The sequence below is a fragment of the Callospermophilus lateralis genome, chromosome 8 (assembly GCF_048772815.1).
Source record: "Callospermophilus lateralis isolate mCalLat2 chromosome 8, mCalLat2.hap1, whole genome shotgun sequence".
Taxonomy (NCBI): Eukaryota; Metazoa; Chordata; class Mammalia; order Rodentia; family Sciuridae; genus Callospermophilus; species Callospermophilus lateralis.
This window is the reverse complement of record NC_135312.1, coordinates 69210034-69232596: the sequence shown is the minus strand read 5'-3', so window position 1 is coordinate 69232596 and position 22563 is coordinate 69210034. Positions and strand designations below refer to the sequence as shown.

Sequence of the window (22563 nt, the reverse complement as noted above, 5' to 3'; positions counted from 1 at the left end):
ACCATATATCCCAGATTAGTCCAGGAAGGCACAGCCCAGAGGAGACTCTGCTGTGCAGACTCCTGCTGCCACCAGGTCTGACACTGCAGATGTCCAAGGGTTGTAGGCTGACCCCCACCCCCATGTCATTCTCCACTTCAGGTGCAGCCTCCCTGGAGCATCAGCCCCCCAAGGCTCTTGCTGGGATCCTCTCATGACAGAACTCCTCCTGTGCTGCCCACTCTGGCCAACATCACCCCTCCAGGGACAGAGTCTGCATCTCCTCACTTTCCTCAGAGGCTATATTTCTCCTCTGAGCTGGGCTCTGCTTGAAGAGCAAAACGTCGGGCTAATCTCAGTGATAACAGAGGCTTTTCTTCTCCCCACTTATGATTGTGACAAAGGTGGCTTTATTATTCTCCAAGGCTCTACATGCAGGTGCAGTTTCCTAAACTCCTTTCATTTTATTTATTTTTAATTTTAATTCATTTTATTTTTACCTTTATTTTATTTATTCATTTTTATGTGGTGCTGAGGATGGAACCCAGGGCCTCGCATGTGCTAGGAGAGCGCTCTAGCACTGAGCTACAATCCCAGCCCTCTCCTTTTACTTTTGCTACTCTCATGATTAAAAAAAGAAGAAAAAAGACTTCTTCCTTCAATGATCATATCTTTCAACCATACACCCTTTCAGATACTAAATCCTCATCTTTCCTCTTGTTCACATGGATTTCCTGTATTTTCAAACTCTTCCACCAGTATCTTCATTCCTTCCCTCTCTGATGATTGCTATCCTTGGTGCATATGTAAGCACAGGCAAATCTCCTTTATATTTGAAAATCTCAAGAGAAAAACTGAACCTTTTCTTCTTTTCCTTTGATTCATTCCATTCTTAAATCCACGGAAGGCTGCACACCTTCAATTCTTTGTCAGCTTTACCTACTACTGCTAATTTGCTGATTAACCCACCACTACAATTCGACCTAGCTCCTCAAAATGTTCTTGCCAGAGTCATCTTGATTTGTTATTTTCTAGAAACAAAAAGATAATTTCAGCCCCTCTATTACTTGCTTTCTCTGCAGCACTGGAATTTGCTGACTACACCTCACCCCAAAACTCACTCTTCCTTTGGCAAGAGGCCCCATACACTTGACTTTCTACCCTGTTCATTTTTTTTTCAGATAATACTGGTTATCTCTGCACATACTTTGAAAGCTCATACTGTACATAATAGGTATATATGATTTGTATTCATCCTTTAAACAAATCAACATATGAAAGAAAAGAAAAATACTGATATTCTCCCAATCAGATCCTTGGTCCAATTATGGATATCACCAATTTAGTCAACAGACATCAAGCTCCTTCCTAAAATAGAGATCTACTCACATAAAGAGCTTCTTCTCAAGTGCAAAGGTCTCCTTTGCTGACAGGTTGGGTAAACACTGAAAGCCAATTAGCAGACAGAGTGTCCAGGTCCTGCCAGGACAGAATAGAAACAAAAGAAACATAGTTTTTTTTCCCATAAAAAAAAGAAAGAAAGGAAGAAGAAAAAAATTACTATCCTGGTTAAAAGAGAGAGGAAGAATGACCCCATGACGTCTCTCCCTGTGTAGGGTATAGAAATTCTGTGTGGGAAGACAAAAAAAAAAAAAAAATCTGGGGTTGGATATTGGCTATAGTTGCACAATGAGCAGGTGCTTGATGCACTAAATAGTAACTGCACATTCAAAAAGGGTTGAAAGGGTAAAATTTATGATGTATACAGTTCAACAATAAATAGATACAAATATATATGAAAAATAAAATTAATTTTTCCACTCATTTTTCAATGCATGAACACATCCTACCCACAATGAATATAATGTTTATCAATACTTAAACTCAAAAAAATATGAAATGGATTTTTCCAAGCTTGAAAAAAATAACAGCATTGATTCAAATTTACTTACCTAATCTGGATTTCGGTGCAATCATTTTTTAGGTGAAGGAGAATAGAACTCGTAACCAGTCCACCTATGATTGTGGTAATGATCTTTTTAAAAAAGGAAAATGAAAAAGATAAAGAAATAATTTCAATTAGAAGTGAAAAATGTACACCATTTATGATAAAATATACAGCTTCATAATCAGATTTCACCACTGAGATAAACAATTTACATGGCTTGGCCAAAGTCTCTGAGAGAATCAGAATACAGTGCACACTATTACACTACTTTCTAAATTAAGTTGAACATTAACCTGTTTTTTTTTTTTTTTTTGAATTGAGAGAATAACAGAGCAGATATTGGAATGGCCAAGACTCCTCTCAGTGTCTACCAAGTATTCCCAGTTCAGGGCCCAGTTCAGGAGCAGGACCTATGAATGTCCTACAACATAGTAGCAAAGCAATGCAGGTACCTGGCAAAGTTGATCTGGGAACAAATTAAAGACCATGCAGCTTAGAGGGATGACTTCAACTGAGCTCTCAACTCTTCTGCCAGGAAACATGCACATTTTCTACCTGCCCATTTCCCATAATCAGGATTGCAACCAGCATCTCACATATGCAAGGCAAATATGCTCATACTGAGCCACATCCCCAGCACTTTTTGTTTTGCATAGGGTCTTGCTACATTGCCCAGGTTTGTCTCTAACTTGTGATTCTCCTACCTCAGCCTCCTGAGTAGCTGGGAATACAGGCATGTACCAACATATTAGGCAACTATTTTATACTTTAAGAAGTTTCAAGTGAAAATTCTTACATTAGAAATAAGAAAAAGAAAAGAAAATACTCATAATTCTTAAGTAGACTATATCAGAACCCAATTGCTCCCACATAAGAATCTCACAGCAAAATGAAAAGAATCTTTCAGATTACCCTCTCTATAGAGGTCCTGTAATTAGGCAGCAAGTTTTTGAATGAACGCCAGGAAATCCATCTGAGTTGGTGACAGAAGGAGGTGACATAGGTGGTTTCCATGAAGGCTGGGCTCCTCTTCTTAAGACCACCTGAGAGTTCTTCTAATTCAGCTTTTGTGTCTTTGTACAGGGAGGAGTTAGCATAAAACTCAGCTAATGTTTTTGAAACTGTTTTTTCTCTCTTAGGAAATTCTTCATTGTGGCTGACTTTAGAAGAAAAATAGATAAAGAAGGGAAATATTATTAGCAGACAAGAACTGACTTAACCCAATTTTCTGTGACTCATTTATGAGATAACAATTTTAATCTAAAACTATCACGAGGGTTGTCATTGATGTAAACATTAGTAAACACAGCTAATTGGCCAGATTCTGCCATAATCATATGGATAGAAAAAACTCACTCAACCTTTCCCTAACAATTTGGATCTCAGTTCTTGAAATAGACTTCTTACCACAAAGAGTTATATTTCTTAGTATAAAACCTTGTCCTTATTTTCTACTAGGAGAAAATACATAAAGTACCAATTTTTATTATAAAAGTACAATAAATAATAAGCAAATTTATTTTTAGTGAATTTTCCTCTTACAATAACAGCATCATATAATTGCTCATTCATAAATTGAATATAAAACACAGCACTCATTGACAATAAAGTCTATCTATTGGCTGGCATCAGAACATGGCATAAATGAATTCACAAAGCTAAGTTTTAATGAGCCACCACATTGCTAAGCTTTGGTCAAACCAATTAGGCAAATATCTGTGAATCTAAAAGATTCACATACCTTCATGGTCTTCTTCCTCTCTGTTTAATACCACAGCAGAGGAAATTCCATAAATGACGTCCAGGAAGAAGTCAGCAGGGTCATTGTGGGGCTCACAGGAATAACCTGTAAAAGGAGACACCCCAAGAACTCAGTGTGATGGTCTTGGTATGTAAACAGGTCTCATTTCCAGAGGGTGACGGAGGTGAAGCTAGGGAAGACAGAATCTTAAAATTTCTCCCTCCTCTTCTTGCTCTCTTCTCACCTCACAAATTTGTACTTTCTTTCATTCTATTCATTCATGCAGACTTTCAACAACATTCTGTCTGCCAGCAATACATGTGTGGGTATCATAAATCATGAAACTCGAACAGCTATCAATATGCTCTGGTGCTTCCCAGTACTAAGCTTAGTACTTCCAAGTAAACTTAGTACTTCCCAGTACTAAACTTTAGTACTTCCCAGTACTAAAACTAGGTCCAGAAAAAAAGCATTAAACATCCTGGGTACAGGATGTTTATGAGTTCACATAGTTCACATAGGGACTGCTGAAACTTCCCTGTGCATGCAGCAATGACTGCTTCTCTGCCTACTGAATTTGGAGGTGCAAATGATCACCTCACATGCTGCCATATTCCAAATATGGAGCAGCATTCTTGAGAATATGAGCAGCAGGTTATACCTGAACTGCCACCTCAGCTTCTTTTGGCACAATCATCTGAAAAGAGCCTGAAGTCTCACTCTCAAATTCATCTCCACTGGATTCTCCAGACTCATACATGCTTGGTTAGATTTATTTTATTTTATTTTTCAAATAGTTTGTTAGTTGTTGATGGACTTTTACTTTATTTATTTATTTACTTATGATGCTGAGAATTGAACTCCGTGCCTAACACACTCTACCACTGAGCCACAACCTAAGCCCAGGTTATATTTAAATGACAGAGATTAAAATAAACAAATAAAAAATTAGCTAGTGAGTATTCACCACTGCATTTGGAGTCATGGAGAAACACGTATGATTATCTCCAAATGTCTTTGAGTAGATTTTTGGAGCCATTTTTAAAAAACACATAATTCAACATGAAATAGAACCAGGCACCTCAGAAACATTGGTTCATTAAAGATGAATTTAGAACCACACATTCTATTGACTATTATTCACACCCATTCAATTCATAAATCTTAAATATAATGTTTCTAGAAGGTGATGTAGCATCTTCATGAGCCCTCATCAAGGCAGAGCAAGATCACTGCCAAGTCAACATAGAAAAACCACAATTGGATCTATGATCATGAAAAAAGTAACACTGGAACTTTCCAAAAATATTGAAATGACAGAATAACTAGATGACAGTACAACCAGTTAAATAATGAACTTTCAGGAAAAGACCATTGTTAGGGTTGGGATTTGAAGTATTTCCTTCCCCAGATTCATATGTTTAGAACTTGTTCCCCATGTAGCAATGTTGGGAGGTGGGACTTTTAGAAAATTATTGGCTCATGAGGACTATAATCTCCTTAGTGAATTAATACATATGATTAATTAAAAATATGAATAAATTACTGGGAGATGGGACCTAGATGGAGGAAGTTGGTGAGTGGGGCCATCTCCTTAAAGGTTTTATGTTTCCCTTGCCCCCCCCACTCTCATTCTACTTCCTGGATGTCTTGAGCTAAGCAGCTTTCCTGTGCCATGTCCTTCTGCCATGAGGTTCTGCCTTATCACAGTCCCAAAGTAAGGGAGCCAACTGAAGGTGAACTGAAACCTCTGGAATCATTAGTCAAAATAAATCTTTCCTTATCAAAGTTGATTTTCTCATGTATTTATCACAGTGATGAAAAGTCGACTATCAGAAAATATGTACCAAGAAAAGGAGTCATTGCTATGACTGTGCCTACCCATGTGGTTAAGAAGCCTTTGGAAGTGATTTGCAGGAGAAATCTGGAAAGGTTTGGTGATGACAGCTACAGAAGCCTTAAGATGTTTTAAACAGAGCTTATTGAACAATTCTGGTGCGAGGTCAGAAGACCAGAATGCCCATAGGAGTGCAGACAGTAAAGATTACATTCATGAGTTTCAGATGGAAGTGAGGACTCTTTGGGGAACCGGACTGGAGGCCATTAGTTATACATCCTGGCAAAGAACATGTGGACACTTTTCCATGTCCTTAGGCTTTGTATGAAGTTGAATTTAAATGTGATGGACTAATTAATCTGGTGGAGGAAATTTCAGTGCGGCACAGCATTTTGATCTGTTTGACCATCTTTATAATAAAAATCAGGACTAAATATCAGAGCAGAAAGATTTTGAAAATTTTGTAGTTTGGCCAGAATTTAGCATGACTAAAAGCAAAACAAGTATTTCTCATAGAGACAATAGGAGAGATGCCTTGAGGGCATTCAGGAATTGACCAACCTGCATAACAGGCTCAAGTGTGTAAAAATGAAAACATATTGAAAGACTTTAAGAAGAGTCCTTAGCACAGGGGTGCCTAAGAAGTTCTTTCCCTAGGATTCCTTTCACCCTGTGTTATGGTTTGGATGTGAGGTGTCCCCCAAAGGCTCACATGTGAGATAATGCAACAAGATTCAGAGGAGAAATGTTGGGTTGTGAGAGTGTTAACTCAATCAGTGATTAATCCCCTAATAGGGATTAACTGAGAGTAAGTGAAGTGGTAGGGAGCTGCTGGAAGAGGTGGGAATTGGAGGCGTGGCTTTTCTATCTGGCACATGAAGACCTGTATCCCCTTACTGATCATCATGTGAACTGGTTCCCTCTGCCACACTCTTCTGATGTTCTGCCTCATCTTGAGCCCGGAGGAAAGGAGCCTGCTGTCTATCCATTGAGGCCTGTGAAACTGTGAGCCCAAAATAAACTTTTCCTCCTCTACAATTGTGCTGATTAGGTCTTTTAGTTGCAGTGGTGAAAAAGCTAACTAAAACACCCTGCTTAGCGGCACATGCATTCAGAACTGCTGCAACCATGGTTCAAGAGGTCCAGAATAGAGCTGTGGCTGGTTGTACAGTTTGCTGTCATCCACATGATGCTGGTTTTGCAGGAATGCAGGATGCCAGAGTTAGAGGAGTCTCTCAGACTTCAACAGAGAGTTCAAATGAAGGCCTGAGAGCCAGATAGTGTGTTTCAGAGTTGGAATCCCTGAAGGTGAACCCTGAGAAGGCAAAGTGTGAAACTTTGAGAGTAAAGCAAATGATGCACTGGAATTCCAGGAATTAAGAGATCCCTAGAATGTAGAATGTCTCCCAAGGAAAGCTGCAGACTAGGAGCAGAACCAGAAGAAGGAGCCATAGGGGTTACAACCAGTAAGGACAGAGGCAGAGGGGCTTCCCCAGTCCTAAGAGCCCAGATCTTGCTACCATTGTCTCAGAAGCTAAACGTAGACCTACAGAATTTAATGTTTTCACTGCTTTGGTCCAGTCCCTTCATTCTATGTGCCTGTTTCTCCCTTTTAGAATGGGAAGGCTTACTCTGTCATTATATGTTGGAAGCATAGAACTTTTTTTTTATATAAGAGTTTACACCTAAGGTTTTGTCTTGAATCTCAGAGGAGACATTGAAATTAGACTTTTGAGACCTGGTAGAACTGTTAAGGCTATGGGGATTCTTGGGACTGAATGCATTTTGCATTATGAGATAGGCATGAGTTTCTTGGGACCAGGGTAGAAATTTATGGTTGGCATATGAAGTGTCCCACAAAGATTCCTGTGTACAAGGCTTGGTCCTCAGTGGAAAAATGTCCAGAGGCAGGGCTTTTAAGAAACAATTGGATATAAAAGTTCTAACTTCATGTGGATTAGTCCATTTGATGTATTAATAATTCCAATTATTCCTACTGGGAGGTGGAACCTAGTTGGAAGAAATAGATCACTGGGAGCATGCCATGGGGGGATCTGAAATTCCATTCCCTTCCCCTCCCCTCCCCACCTCTCCCCTCCTCTCTGGTCATCATTGACCCTGCTCCTCCTCCTCCTCTTCCTCCTCCTTTTCCTCCTCCTCCTCCTCTTCTCTTCTCTCTCCCTCTCCCTCTCCCTCTCCTTCTCCTTCTCCCTCTCCGTTTCTCTCTCCCTCTCCCTCTCCCTCTCTCTCTCTCCATCTTTCTCTCTCCCTTTCTGCTTCCTATCAGCCATGAACTGAGCAACTTTCCTCTAACATATTCTTCCTCATGAGATTCTTCCTTGTCTCAGCTCAGGTCCAAAGCAATGGAGCCAGCTGACCATGGACAGAAGTCTCTGAAACTGTGAGCCAAAATCTTTTTATAAGTTGTTTTTCTCAGGTGTCTTGTCACAACAATGGAAATCTGACTACCAATCAATGATAACTAAGAATCATAACAGACAGGTCCAGTAAAAATACTCAGATGCACACACACATGCATACTCAGATAGGAGAGGGAAAAAGAAAGAGACCTAAAAATCAAGCAAGCACTGCCAAAATGAAGAAAAATTCTGGCACCAAAGTAACCAAAGATGTTTTAGGGTGGTGGAATCCCAGGTACCTCTATATTATCAAACAGCACTCCTGTGGACTCCTCTGCTCTCTCCTAACATAGGATGAATGAAGTATCAAGTACATGCAAACAGTCTACTACACCTGCTGATGAGAAGTACTCCAAAGCCTTCTGTGCAGGACCATGGTATATTAATTTTCCTGAAGCCAAGATGGTGAGGCTGTCAAACAGCTTGAAGATGAAATAGTGAGGTCTATGAATAGAGAAGATAACTGTTCGTCCCTGCTGAGAAATCCTAAGTTAAAAGGGAAAACAATGAATCATTAAATATATGAATCCTGAACTTCTTGGTAAAATATTTTATTCTTGCTATTTGACCATTTGTTCCCAGTTCTACTTGATTTTCTCTTATGAAGTTCTCATCTCATTTTATATTATCTACATGATTACTGGGGAAATGAAATTCAATATTTTTATTAAAAACACTAGGACATGGGCTGGGGATGTCGCTCAAGCAGTAGCTCACCTGGCATGTGCGGGGTGCTGGGTTCGAACCTCAGCACCACATAAAAATAAAGATGTTGTGTCCACCGAAAACTAAAAAATAAATATTAAAAATTCTCTCTCTCTCTCTCTCTCAAAAAAAAAAAAAAACTGGACTTCTTAAAGGATTGTGAATCAACAGTCTAGAATCTACTATAAAGATTCCTGGATAGTCTTCCCAGATTTTGAATTAAGATCTAGGGGTGGGTACAGGGATTAATTTTCATTTTTTATTTTATTGTACCTGGGATTGAATCCAGGGGTGCTTAACCAGTTAGCCCTCTTTTATTTTGTATTTAGAGACAGGGTCTTATTAAGTTGTTTTGGGCCTTGCTAAGTTGCTGAGGCTGGTTTTGAATTGTTATCCTCCTGCTTCAGCCACCTGAGCTGCTGGGATTACAGGCATGGGCCACTGCAACTGGCAGGAGTTTATATTTTTAAGAAGCAGCCCAGGTAATCTGTAAGTACACTTGAGTTTGAGAATGAGTTATAGAGTAAATATTATTAAAGGTGTCATATGATAAATTCTCCTTGATCATTTATATCTTTTAGGTTTAATTTTCATTCTTCTAACCTGATAAAACAATTAACATTACTGTGTGTTTGCTAAATGCTTTAGAAAAAGCCATGTTTTCATGTTCACAATATTCTTATAAGGCGGTTCCGATATAATTATTTTCTTCTTTTTACATTTCAGGCTTAACGTTCAAGCAGATGATCAAAGGGTCATCGAATACTAGGGAAAAAACTTTGAATTTTATTTCTGGTTTTATTTTACAGTATAAACAGTGTTAAACTTCCTTTACAAAGGAGTTATAGCTTATGGGTAGAAGACACAATGACAAAATCACTGTTGAAAAACTATATTTGAAATACTTTAGGGACCGGGCATGGAGGTACATGCTTTTAATCCTAGGTATTCAGGAGGGTAAGGAAAGAGGATTGCAAATTTGAGGCAAACCTGGGAAATTGAGTGAGACCCTGTCTTTAAAAAAAAAAAAGAAAACAAAAATTAAAAGAACTGGAGATACAGTTCAGTGGTAGAGCACCCCAAGGTTCAAACTTTACTACTAAAAAAAAAAAAAATTATGAGAAGACAGCTTGAATATGCATACTTGAGAAGCACCTAGTATATGCTAACTGTGTGTGGAAAGATGCTTTGCCTCAAAGATAATCAGGCCAGTAGGCCAATAATTTCAGTACAATGGGAAACAGAATTAGATGAGGGTTCCATTTAAGCAAAATAGGAGACTTACAACCCATTATGAAGATAATACTAGTAGAACATCAAAAGTCTCAACAGGAGTGATCTAAGAATAGAAGACAGCTCATTCTTGAAGAACAAAATAAACAAAGCATGAAATTTTAAAAAATGCTTATTTGGGAAACTAAAAGAAGCTCTTTTTTTACAAATCAGGACTTATGTGTGTGTATGTGTTTAATAGTGAGATATTAGATGTTGGATAAAGAAAATAACTAAAGAGATCCCCCCAAAAAAGGGATGATTAAGTCTTCACTCAAAAAACACAACTGTAGCCAACAGGTATTAGGGAGCTAGACTAGAAGCAGGAAGCATAATTGCATGACAGCCCCGCTTCCCAAAATGTTGTCTGAGGACCAGTGGCAATGTTATCAGAATCCCCTGTTTGATTCTCCCGTGGAGAATCTTAGGCTCTATCTCAGACTAAAGAAATAGAATATGCATTATAGCTAGACCATTGATGATAAGAATACACATAAGTCATTTAGAATGACCAATTAGAGCTCCCTGAAGTAGGCAGCATGCTTGTGTGCTACGTAGGACAAAGCATAAAGAAATCAGTTATATATTTTGTATCAATCCATCATTTGCTAATAAACATCATTAACATATTTCTAAATATTAAAAATATCTTGGGTATATTCTGAAATGGTACCAGAAGACTAGACCCATAACTTGGCATCTACACTTGTATGTGCACTTTACATTTCAAAATTAAGATGTTTAATTATCCATCTTTGCATCTTCCTGTTTCTTCTCTTCTAGCACAGAACCTTGCTTATGGGGGCATGGGCACCAGAGGAAGTGACATAGTGATAGAGAGGGTGAGCCATGAAGATGGTGTGTCTGGCAGCTTAATATATGAGGCAGAGGGGTTCCAGAGGTGGTAGACCAAAGCAACTGGGAGACTGATTGCATTAAACAATTAAATTACTTAACTGAGAAAATAAGCAAATATATTAAGATAATGGGCCATATCTCTCACTATCTAAAGTGACTAGCAAAGATTGAAAGGACAAAATTTAAAATAACACTGAAGGGGCTAGGGCTGTAGCTCTGTGGCAGAGCACTTGCCCAGCATGAGTGAGGCACTGGGTTTGATCCTTAGCACCACATTACAAATAAACAAATAAAATAAAGTATAGCTGTCCATCTACAACTAAAAAAATATTTTAAAATACACTGAATTGTTAGATTGGAATTAGGAATATTATTATGAATTCACAGAATTTTAATGATAACATTAAATGCTAAAAGAAATATCAACATTTGCAGATGTATGTTTATTTGTGACTATCAGAAATTCACATGTAGGTGTTGGTAATGTTGCTCAGTGGTAGATTGGGTACATACAATGTGCAAATCACACAGAGACTCATAAATGCATATGTAAGTACATTTATAATTGTTATCTGAACAAATAAAATATAGAATCAGATTTCTACTTTATATGTGTGTACACACACATACTTACACATGTATATTTCCTACATTTGTCTACTAAAGGCAATGCCACTAGAAGCTAAGCCACTCCAATAGTAGTAAGTGCACTAAACAACCAGATCTTGGTTTCTAACCAAGGGCACCTTCTACAAATGGCTGATATAGTACAACATGAGCATGGAACATCATAATGACCACAAAGGAAAGAAATGCTGGACAAATGATTAGGGAGAAGTCAAAGGAACACAAAAGCCACATTGAATGAACTCTAAGAGGCCCAATCAGGATCAACTTGATCACTAAAACAGGGAGTAACAGAGATTCCGACTCACTGAATCATATGGGAAATGAATAGGGAAGAAGAAACACCTCTTTCTTAGATACGCTGTTAACAATTACATGTTAAGGCAGCTACCACAAGAGCAGGAGATTTGGGTGCATCTAAAGTTGGTGGGGGACATTTAATGAGGAATAGAACTTGGCATTAAATAGTCTATTTTATTTCCCAATAATATACTAATCTATTCCAGTGTAGGGAAAACAGTAATTTATCAGAAGAGAAGTCCAGCAGACACCAATGTGATCAGATGATGGAGGTGTACACCAGCTGTGGTGGGTGAAGCTCAGGTGTGTTATACTGGGAACTCAGCATGGTTTCATGCCTGAGTCAGCCTAAGCAACTGTAATAGACCATCTGAAGGTCACTCATGAAATGTCCTAACTTAACCACATGAGAGCCAAAGACTGAGCATCTTTTCCAGATTAGAGGAAAAAAAAATGAAACATCCAGGAAATACGTGTTTCTTCAGAATCCTGAGAGAGAAAGAAAGCAGGGTGAGATTGTGACATCTGACTGGAGTTGAAGGACTCAATAATTGTGAAGCTGTCATTGTTAAGTTCCTCACTGGAAGGTTGATATGGTTATAGTGTCTTCATATCTTGGAGTTTAAACTAAGGAGTATTCAGTAGTGATTAAAGGATGATGTAAAGTAAAAAGTCTATGTAATGGTGAGCGAGACATGGAGGGCAAGAAAATGCAGTAAAATGTAACAATTGGAGAGACTAGGAAAGAAGAGTGGATTTTATTTGTAATATTCTTGAAGCCATCTTATAATTTTGAAATTATTTTTTATACTTTCAAATGAATTTAAAAGTTAACTTTTGAAATGTTGTTTCCTATAAACTTTCCTTTCACAGTCTTGCATTTTTTTTCTTTTTGTTATTGGGAATTGAACTCAAGGGCACTTAATCACTGAGCCACATCCCTAGTCCTTTTTTATATTATATTTAGAGACAGGTCTCACTGAGTTGCTTAGAGCCTCACTAAGTTGCTGAGGCTGGCTTTGAACTCATGACCCTCCTGCCTCAGCATCCAAGCTGCTGGGATTACAGACATATGCCACCATGCCCAGCTCCACAGTTATCTCTTCTTTTTTTTTAAGAGAGAGAGAGAGAGAGAGAGAGAGAGAGAGAGAGAGAGAGAGAATTTTAATATTTATTTTTTAATTTTCAGTGTACACAACATCTTTGTTTGTATGTGGTGCTGAGGATGGAACCGGGCTGCACGCGTGCCAGGCGAGTGCGCTACCGCTTGAGCCACATCCCCAGCCCCAGTTCTCACTTCTTAATAAAAGCTATTGTCATTTCTTTTGCTTCATTCTTCCTCTTAATCAGGCCCCAAATCTCAGTCATTATCTCTCAATTCTCAAAGCTCAGGTCCACTTCCCAAACCGATTGTTTTCTCCAGCCTCAAACAGATTCAGAACCTGTGCTCCTCACCACTGCAGCATGGGCACCTTAGTCCAGACCCCATCCTGCCTCAACAGTTCCTTCTTAGAGTCCTTCACTTATCCTATCCGAACTTCACAGCCTTCCCTATAGCCATTGCCCTGCTCTGATATGCTCAAAATGCTTCCATGAGTCTTTTGTGTTAAGTGCAAGGTAATCAAACTAGATTTAAATGGGTCTGTTTTCCAAAATCAGATTCTCAGTAACCAATCATAAGAGCTCTATATTACCTGAGTTGCATTACAAGGAAGGCCCCTCTGTTTAACCCCTTAAGGAAAGTAACTTTCTAAAAATCTCTTGGCTATATGTACTCTTCTTTCTTCTGCCCTTTCTTCCTATAAAGCCAACCCCCTTTGCTCAGTTTATTGAACATTCATTGTTCCCAATTCTAGAATGGCAAATGAAAGCTTACTGTATCTTTATTAAGACAAAAAATGACCCCATGTCCCTAGCAAAAAGAATAGAAAGCCATATATTTAACACTGGCCTAGGAGAGCTAGGCCAGCCCAACTTCATCTCACATCATTTCTAACTGTGAATGGCTGAATTCTGGCTTCCCCCAAACTCACATTAAAGTCCTAACCCCCATTATCTCAGAATGTGGCTACCTTTGGAGATACGTGTCTTCAAATTGGTCATTACGATTGCATGAGAACGTTGAACGTCCTGACTCACTGGTGTCCAGTTAAGAGGAGATTAGAAACTGGCACAGAGGGAGAAGATGGTCATCTAAAAGCCAATAAGAGAGGCCTTGGAAAAACAACCTTGTGGAACATCTTGATATCAACTCTCAGCCTCCAGAGCTAGAAGGAAATTAATTTCTGTTGTTTGCCTCCAGTCTGTGGTATTTTGTTTTCACACCCAAATCATCCAGTTTCCTTTCCCCTTATCTACTAGGTTCTGTCTCTGTGGTCTCTCTGATGTTCCACACACACCAGGGATGCTCTTGCTCAGGGTCACTGGCTGCTCCTTCCACCCAGAACTCTTTTCTGCAGATACATTAGGTCTCACTCCAGCTCACCTGTCACATGCTTGTGGTCTTCCCTGACCCTCCTGCTATTTAAAACAGCTTCCCAACCCCATTAGCATTTTATTTCACTGCACTCTTATTTCATCAATCTCAATAACATTTCTTTGTTTGTTTATAATTTCCCTCTAACAAAGAAGTAAGAAAGCCTGCTGATGTATTCTGATTTCCCTGAACCAAGAATATATGGTAAACAGAAGTAATCATATATTGCATAAATGAAAGAAGTTTACCTTTTCAGGAGCAAAAGAACAGCATTTGTAGTGCTCAAATCTAAACCAGTTGTTGGTTTATCCAAAAACAAGATGGGAGGATCTGTGATCAGCTCCATTGCTATCCTGGTCCTTTTTCTTTCTCCCCTAGATAAAACCTAAAGCACAGATTATTACATTATCAGCAAGAATGGCACAGTCAGTATGATTGTTGAACAGTCCTGACAGAAATACTTTATCTCATTGTCCTAATTATTGTGAGCAACAAATAAATGAACACGGGGGAGAAGAAACAAGTTTCTCTTAAAAGTGAATAAACTGAGGGTCAGAGCAGTGCTGCTAAGTAAGTGCCGAGACTGGATGTGAAGCCCATGCTTTGAACAGTCCTGTATGTTTTTAAGTATATTTAGGTTTAAGATAGTCTATTAGAACATGAAGAGTCATTGCCCTGACATAGTGAAATTATAGCCTAAAATGGGAGAGAAAGATAGGAGAGGAAAAGGGGAAAACTTTATGGTGATTTATTAGACTTCTAACAACTTCCCACACTGTTTTCGCCAAAAGTCCCCAAGTGGACTTACCAAAAATAGGTACATTTAGAGCCAGGAAATGTTCACTATCTACCACACCACAGTGACACCTTTTCAGTTTCTACAAGGTTTTCCATACTGACATTGTCCATGCTCTAACTGAATGCAGAATTTCTACTTTACCTTTTCAGAATTAAAAGAAGACAGGTTATTCAACAGGGCAACGGGCTCACTCATTTGAATGAGTCAATGTCATTCTGTGTGTGAGTAGAGAAGGAAGGTTTTAGGTAGGCAGAAAGTCAGAAGCAATTATGAAATTCAGAGTTCCCAAAGAGTCTCTTAACAGGATTCAAACAAGGGTGCTATTGACAATTGAATTATAAAAGACATTTGGACACAATTTGGAAAATGTGTCCAAATTAACATGAACTCCATATAGATGATGATGTAAATACATTACTCACTGTGTTAGTTGATAATGGTATTAAAACAAGGAAGGCAATGTTCTGGTTTGTTGGAGATGCATAACAAGACATAAAATATTATATATATATATATATTTTTTTTATTTTATTATATATATATTATTTCTATAAAATACTTCAGTAAGAAATAGCTATAGTAACTAAGGAAGAAGATATTAACAACTGAGAAATTTAAGGGAATAGAATTAGGAATTTACTCTTCTATTAATGATTCAACAATCACATTATAGTAAGGAGACTATCTTTTCTGTTTTTAATTAACTTTTTTAAATATATATATATATATATATATATATATATATATATATATATATATATATCAGAATGCATTACAATTCTTCTTAAACATATAGAGCACAATTTTTCATATCTCTGGTTGTATACAAAGTATATTAACACCAATTTGTGTCTTTATACATGTACTTTGGATAATAATGTCTATCACATTCCACCATCATTTCTAACCCCATTCCCCCTTCCTTCCCCTCCCACCCCTCTGCCCTATCTGGAGTTTGTCTATTCCTCCCATGCTTCTCATCCCTACCCCATTATGAATCAGCCTCCTTGTATCAGATAAAACATTTGGCTTTTGTTTTGAGGGGATTGTATAACTTCACTTAACATTATCTTCTCTAACTCTATCCATTTACCTGCAAATGCCAAAAGTAAAAAAAAATGAACTATGGAATTCAATTAGATTATTTAAATATAGGCAGTCAGTGACTACCTCTGCATATTTTTCCAGCAAACATAAGCAAGAAATTTAAGGCTGCGAGTGATTAATGTTAAAGCGTAGAGTAAAATCCCACAGAAGAAACTCAAAAGTCAAGTCAATAAACAGATGAAAAGCAAAGACAACTCAATCACTAAGTACACAAAAAATAAATGGTAAACAGTGTCATCCTAGGGTTATTCTTCCATAACAAATATATTTCACATGCAAGAATATCCACAATAATACAGGAAGCATCAGCCAGTAGAACCCCAACTTTCATTGCTTCTAAGTCGGGGAGTTCTTAAGGAGGTGAACCATTTACAGTCTAAGTAGCTCATTATCACACACAGCTTCAAATGTCTGCTCAGCAATCCCTGCCTACAGACTGTTCAACTGTTCAATAGTGTTAAGTTGATGCATTCCACTCAATTTTTCTCTCTGATGCCTAAGTAGGCATTAACAGTTTGTCACACTTCACTCTTTGTCACACTGTTCACAACTGTACCTCTCAAACCTAAAGAAGCCTGGAATATAGATCTGGAAATAGAACTGGCAAAAGAAAGGAAAGCAAGGAGAGAGTGAGGTGGGGATAAGAAAACTGACAAAGAAAGGCTCCAAAAATTCTTGGTGACTATATGAATTAAAAGTAAATTATAATTTGACAAAATACAATTTTGAAAGAAAAATTAAACATACAAAGCAAAAATTCTTGGATTCTTGTCATTTATTGATTCCAGAAATTCACCTCAAAAAAGTCATGGAACAAAGGCCCCAGGAGGAAGAGAAAGAAAACAGCAGTTAATAGCAGGAAGAGAAACAGGAAGAAGAAGGGTTAGTTCAAACACATCAAATGAGCCATGACTTAACAATGAGGGTGGAAAGGGTCCTGTGAGGAACACTCTCCACACCAGACCACCCTCCATTCCTAGGATACAACCATTATTAAGAGTATTTTTCCACTTAATTTCTACCTTCATAGTATGTAAGTAGTCATTGTTCTCATCATTACAGAAAGCAGCCACTTTTGACCCCACACATCTTGGGGAACACACATTTAGGTCACAGCATCTACACAGGAGGTCATCTTTCATGGTTATGATACTATCAGGTTTTTTTCACACTACCTTGGAATTTGCTACTTTATCCAGATCTAAATCTTCAATGACTTTGTTGATCCTTTCATTTTTTTCATGATTTGTCATAGCCGTTGGAAGCCGAAGAGCCGCTGAGAACAGTAAATTTTCTCTCACTGTCAGGGTGCCCATCACGATATCATCCTAAATGCAATTTTTTTTTTATTTTTGAAATCAGGAATCAACATTTTTCCCTTTACCAAAAAATGTTTTATTTTTACTTTCCATTAGGAAATTGCCAAATATATTCAAAAATAGACAGAATAATATAATAAACTCCACATCTTCAAAATTCAATTTCAGGAATTTATAAACTCATGATCAGTGTTGTCTCATCTATAATTTGAAGAAAATTCCAGACATCATAGTACATAGTTCTATATGTCTATAAAACGTAACCACAATATGATTATCATACCTAAAATTTGTAAGTGATAATATTTAATATCATTAGATTTCCATTCAGTTTTCCCTATTTCATACTTGTTTCTTTACTCTGTAATGATTTTAGATGCTTAATCATAAATCTGCTCCAGGCTGGACTGACTTCTCTCTGGAACTTTTTTACACTAATTTTCTAAGTTGAGTGTAATTTTCCCTGTACATGTGTCTTCTTCTGTCTCATTTTAATCTCCTCAGTCATATTTCACTATATGTAACTTAATCCATGATCTATAAAAATAACATAACCAAGGTAAAGTTCAAGCTAATAGTAAACTTTCAACTATACCAATTGCAGTGACCCACATAAAGATAGCTGCAGAGTCCAAGGAAGTCATTTTCATCCTCAATCTGCACGCCAGGTTTGAGCCCAGGTAATCATGCCCACTAGAACGAGATACAGCCAGGTTGCTTTGTACAAGGATTTGCAAACACATCTTCTAGGGAAAGGAAAAAATGCTAGAAGGGTAAAAAGGACAACTGTGGACACTTGTAAATTATACACAAGCCAGAATTGATACCATTGTCCAACAGGGACATTTTCCAAGTCCTCGTTGCTTTTCCATTTAACTGTTGAGATGGAAGATTATGAAAACTGGTAGAATGAATATTGGTTATGTGAGCATGACACATAAACAACTAGAAGCATAATAAGCTGTAAGTAAAGACTATGCTCATACAGATCAAACAAAAATGGCAAATCTACGAATTCTTACCTGAACCACATAACCCAAATTACATTTGAAATTATCAGATTGAGGTGCTCCATTGATCAAAACATCTCCAGATAATCCAGATGCATCTCTCCTTGCAGCTAAGATATTTAGCAACCTATAAAAGGACATATACATTACAGATTTCTCTACTCCATTATAGGCCATATCTCCCATATTCTGCTAAACTTAGAAAATTTACTACTCCAGAAATCTGAGGTTTAACTAAAATTATTTATATGTGCATGTGTATGTTTAAATTATCATCATCTTTTTGTTGTTGTTGTTGTTGTTGCTGTTTTTGTTGTTACAAGAAAACCCAAAGGTATATAAGCAAAGCCATGTTGGCTGATCCAGCACAGTCTTCCCAAATGAGTTTCTAGCTGTCTGAATTTGGTGGATCCAGCTCAGGCAATGTACTTCTTTACCAAAAAAAAAAAAAAAAAGAATTCTTGTCTTCAATTATTCTTTCAGCTCCATCCTCCCACTTTTATCATTATTCCCTTTCTCCCCTCTCCATTCACTTCTAATATGGCCAACATCACCATATCAATTGTTTAGTTATGCCCTAGTAAACTTTAAAAAGTCATCTTTAAAAATCACACAACAACTACACAGAAGTGGTTGAGACATATTTTCTGTTATACTCACAAAGATTTCCCTCGACTTTGGTGTGCCAGAATAGCATTGAGACCAGGTTTCATGATTCCACTGTAAACACAAAAGCATGATGATTTATCGTTCTACTTTAGATGCAGTACTATTTATTTAGACTCTGCAATAATACACTCAAGGAAGACTGAAGAAATTGCAGACAGAAAACAAGCACCAAATCAAAGAAAAAAGACTTATTGGTTAACAGAAGTCTAGTCTATGAAGGATGTTATTATTAGTCAATATTTATAAGAAAGATGGATCAGGTCCCTCTAAATTCCTTTCTATTATTCTTTAAACCATGATCCTTTTTGGACAACTATTCCGTTTACAATAACCTCAAAAATAAAATAAAGTACTGGGAATTAAATTAACCAAGGAGGGGAAAGACCTCTACAATGATAACTACACGAAGTTGAATAAAGAAACCGAAGAACTTAGAAAATAGAAAGACATCCCATTTTCTTGGATAGGCAGAATTAATATTGTCCAAATGGCTATACTACCAAATGCAATAGACATATTCAATGTGTGTAGGTACCTGCATACATACACTCCCTAGGTCTGTCCATTCAGAAGGCACAGAGCAATGACACCCGAATAGCAATGAGTGTTCAAATCACCCAGATCATGTTTTCTCAATACCATTCTCCAAAAATAAACACTGGAGGATTCCAGGACTGGGAAGGCAAGTATACAATAAATTTGGAACTTCTTGCTATGCCAAAGAATTAAGTGGTGGGATGAGTTAAAAAATAAAAAAATTAACCTGTCTTGAAAAATTTCCTACTGACTAAATCAGCAGCAATAGGAGTATAAAGATAAATAATACTAATGAAGCATTACAATTGAGTGTTATTGTATAGAATACAAATCCATACTAGACACTGTGGTGCACTATTGTAATCCAAAGACTCCTATGCAGATGCAGGAGGATTGCAAGTTCGAAGCCAGCCTGGAAAATTTAGCAAGATACTGTCTCAAATCAAAATATAAAAGGACTGGGGAAGTAGCTTAGTGGTATAGTAACTCTTAGTTCAGTCCCCAGTAAAGGAAATTAAAAAAAATACAATCCATGAGTCTATACAGTAACCAAAAGGAGAAATGATGAATGAATATTTTTCCTATTATTGGAATGCAAATTATGAGATAATGAAAATAGGAACTCACCCTTTATCAATGATCATAGTGGTTGCTGATCCACACAGGAGTCACCACAGTGCAATGAAACTCAAGTTTAATAAAGAACAAGATTCTGGAGTAATATCAGAGTATCACCATTCATATTAATCAAGTACAAAGAGGAAAATGTTAATCTGATGGTGAAGTTTGACGGACAGCAACATAAGCAGGTGATCAGTTTTAACATCACCTGCAGTGGGATGGGACTAGAAAGTACCAGGATGGACAAGACTGCAGAGCCACTATGTGGTGGTTAGTCACTTATGTGAGGAACACAGTGAAGAGTGATCCTCAGGACCTCTCCTGTCTTTACTCTGAGGATACATCATTTCTTGCTTGCTTCCAGAAAGCAATTGAGTGATCATACAGGACAGGAATCATCTTTCTAGAAAGTAGTACTAAAAGTACTAGGGAAAAAGGTGATTCATGTGGATAGTGTGCTCTCAAGTGATTCACAAAAACCAGTAGTAACAATGGACACAAATGAGACAAAGTGATGGGAGCAAACAGTGCAGTGTGAACAGTTAGGGAATCTAGTGAAAGGGTTATGCACATGCAGCTTTACATCTCAAATTATTTCAAAATAGATAACCAGACTAATCGCTCAAACAGGGTGAAGAATTTTCTTCACAATTATAGGATATCCACACATCTGCTGGAATGGAGGATTTTTTTTCATAATATTTTTTTTAGTGGTCAATGGACCTTTATTCTTTACTGACTTATATTTAGTGCTGAGAATTGATCTCAGTGCCCCAAGCATGCAAGGCAAGCACTCTACCATTGAGCTACATACTCAGCCCTTTTTTGATAATTTTAGCATTGGTAAGAGAAAGCTCAAATGCTAGATATGAATAAAAACTAAGCAGAATAAAATTCTAAGGAAGTAGGGAACATTAATGAATTCTCATGATCAATTTTTGTCTTATTGTCTTCTTAAACAATGAACAGAAAAGCAAAAATCCAAAGAAAAACCAAGATTCTCATGACCTTTTCTTGAAATATTGTCATCATTTTCAATAATGATAGTGTTATCCTACATAAACCAAAAATAAGATAATGAGAGTGACCCTTCACACATCAGAGACTATTTGAGTCCAGTAGATAGGAGAAAGTTTGGAAACACTGCAGCCAGAAAAATATGACCTTCTCATGAATAAAAAACCAGAAATGAGAATAAGCATGAAAATCAATTCTTGCTATGTTTGTAACAGTAAAAACAAAATAAAAACTTCAAGACTTACTACATTTTATAAGCCTAACAAAGCACAAAACAATGGCCTCCTCCTTTGTAGAGATGCACACCACTAAGACATAAACTCAGTGTGAACTCTGGAATAGAGGAGACCCTTAGTATATTGAGTCAGTAGTCTCCCAGGTAAAAAAAAGATAAGCAAGAGAAATTGGGAGTGTGGCTCAGGGGAAGAATGATGACCTAGGGAGCACAAAGCCCTGGGTAAGATCTGTTAATCCACACTCCTCCACACCCCAACAAATAAAAAATGGCGGGGGAGGGATAAAGTGAAGGGCAAGGTAAATATACATTCCCACAGTATGTTTGAACATCTATTCAATATGCATGTGGTCAATCACATTACTTTCTACAAAAAATCTTGTCAACATTTCACGAGTCAATTTTAATGAGTCAATTTTCATGAGTCAATTCTAATTCACTAAATGAAATCCTTTTAGTCTAGTTTATTCCAAAGGGATGAAAGCATGTGTCTATACACCAGCGCAAAGACTGAAACACAAATGCTCACAGTAACTTATTGGTATTAGGCAAAGCCTGTAACGCCTGAGATAGGTCATTAAAGTGGTCTTTTAAAAAGTTCATATACATACTTGATATTTGATAGTAGTTTTTTCTCAACTGTTTTCCTACAAAATAGAAAGCCACTCTTCACTTTTTCCCGATAGCAGAGGTTATGGAAACTTAACACAGCCCCTTCAGGAAATGTCTTCAGGTCCCTGGAGGTCATCTCAGGGAGGTCACTGTTGCTTCTTTGTAAAAATGGGATATAATCCTGGTCATTACTGGAAGACATCTTGACATATTCTGCCTTTCTGTAGAGGGGGAAACAATGTAAGTTGATAGTCCATATAAATGTGATTGTAAACCCTTGCTACTATATTTATATCAATTCTGTTTTAAACAGTGCTGCACTAGATTCCTTTCTAATAGTTAGCCCACATCACTATGATGAGAACAATCTTTGAACCCATAATGGAAGGAAAAACAACTTTGAATCCTCAATTAGATGAAACACTCAAAATTAGATGCCAAATAATTTCCTGATAATTAAAAAGTACCCAAAAC

The 22563-nt window shown here is 37.4% G+C and overlaps 1 protein-coding gene across 1 annotated transcript in view; it reads right to left on the bottom strand.

The window, feature by feature from the left end:
• The window catches only part of LOC143405703 (broad substrate specificity ATP-binding cassette transporter ABCG2-like), a 29317-nt gene extending 7026 nt beyond the window's left edge, over positions 1-22291 (bottom strand). The window contains exons 1-10 of the mRNA XM_076864054.1: positions 22089-22291; positions 19059-19118; positions 18411-18525; positions 17245-17397; positions 14412-14548; positions 8260-8411; positions 3669-3773; positions 2840-3087; positions 1932-2014; positions 1369-1458 (exon numbers count right to left, since the gene is read on the bottom strand). Coding sequence (XP_076720169.1) covers positions 1369-1458; positions 1932-2014; positions 2840-3087; positions 3669-3773; positions 8260-8411; positions 14412-14548; positions 17245-17397; positions 18411-18525; positions 19059-19118; positions 22089-22291 — 1346 coding nt within the window. The remainder of the gene's footprint in view (positions 1-1368; positions 1459-1931; positions 2015-2839; positions 3088-3668; positions 3774-8259; positions 8412-14411; positions 14549-17244; positions 17398-18410; positions 18526-19058; positions 19119-22088) is intronic.
• Between the last annotated feature and the right edge of the window lie 272 nt (positions 22292-22563).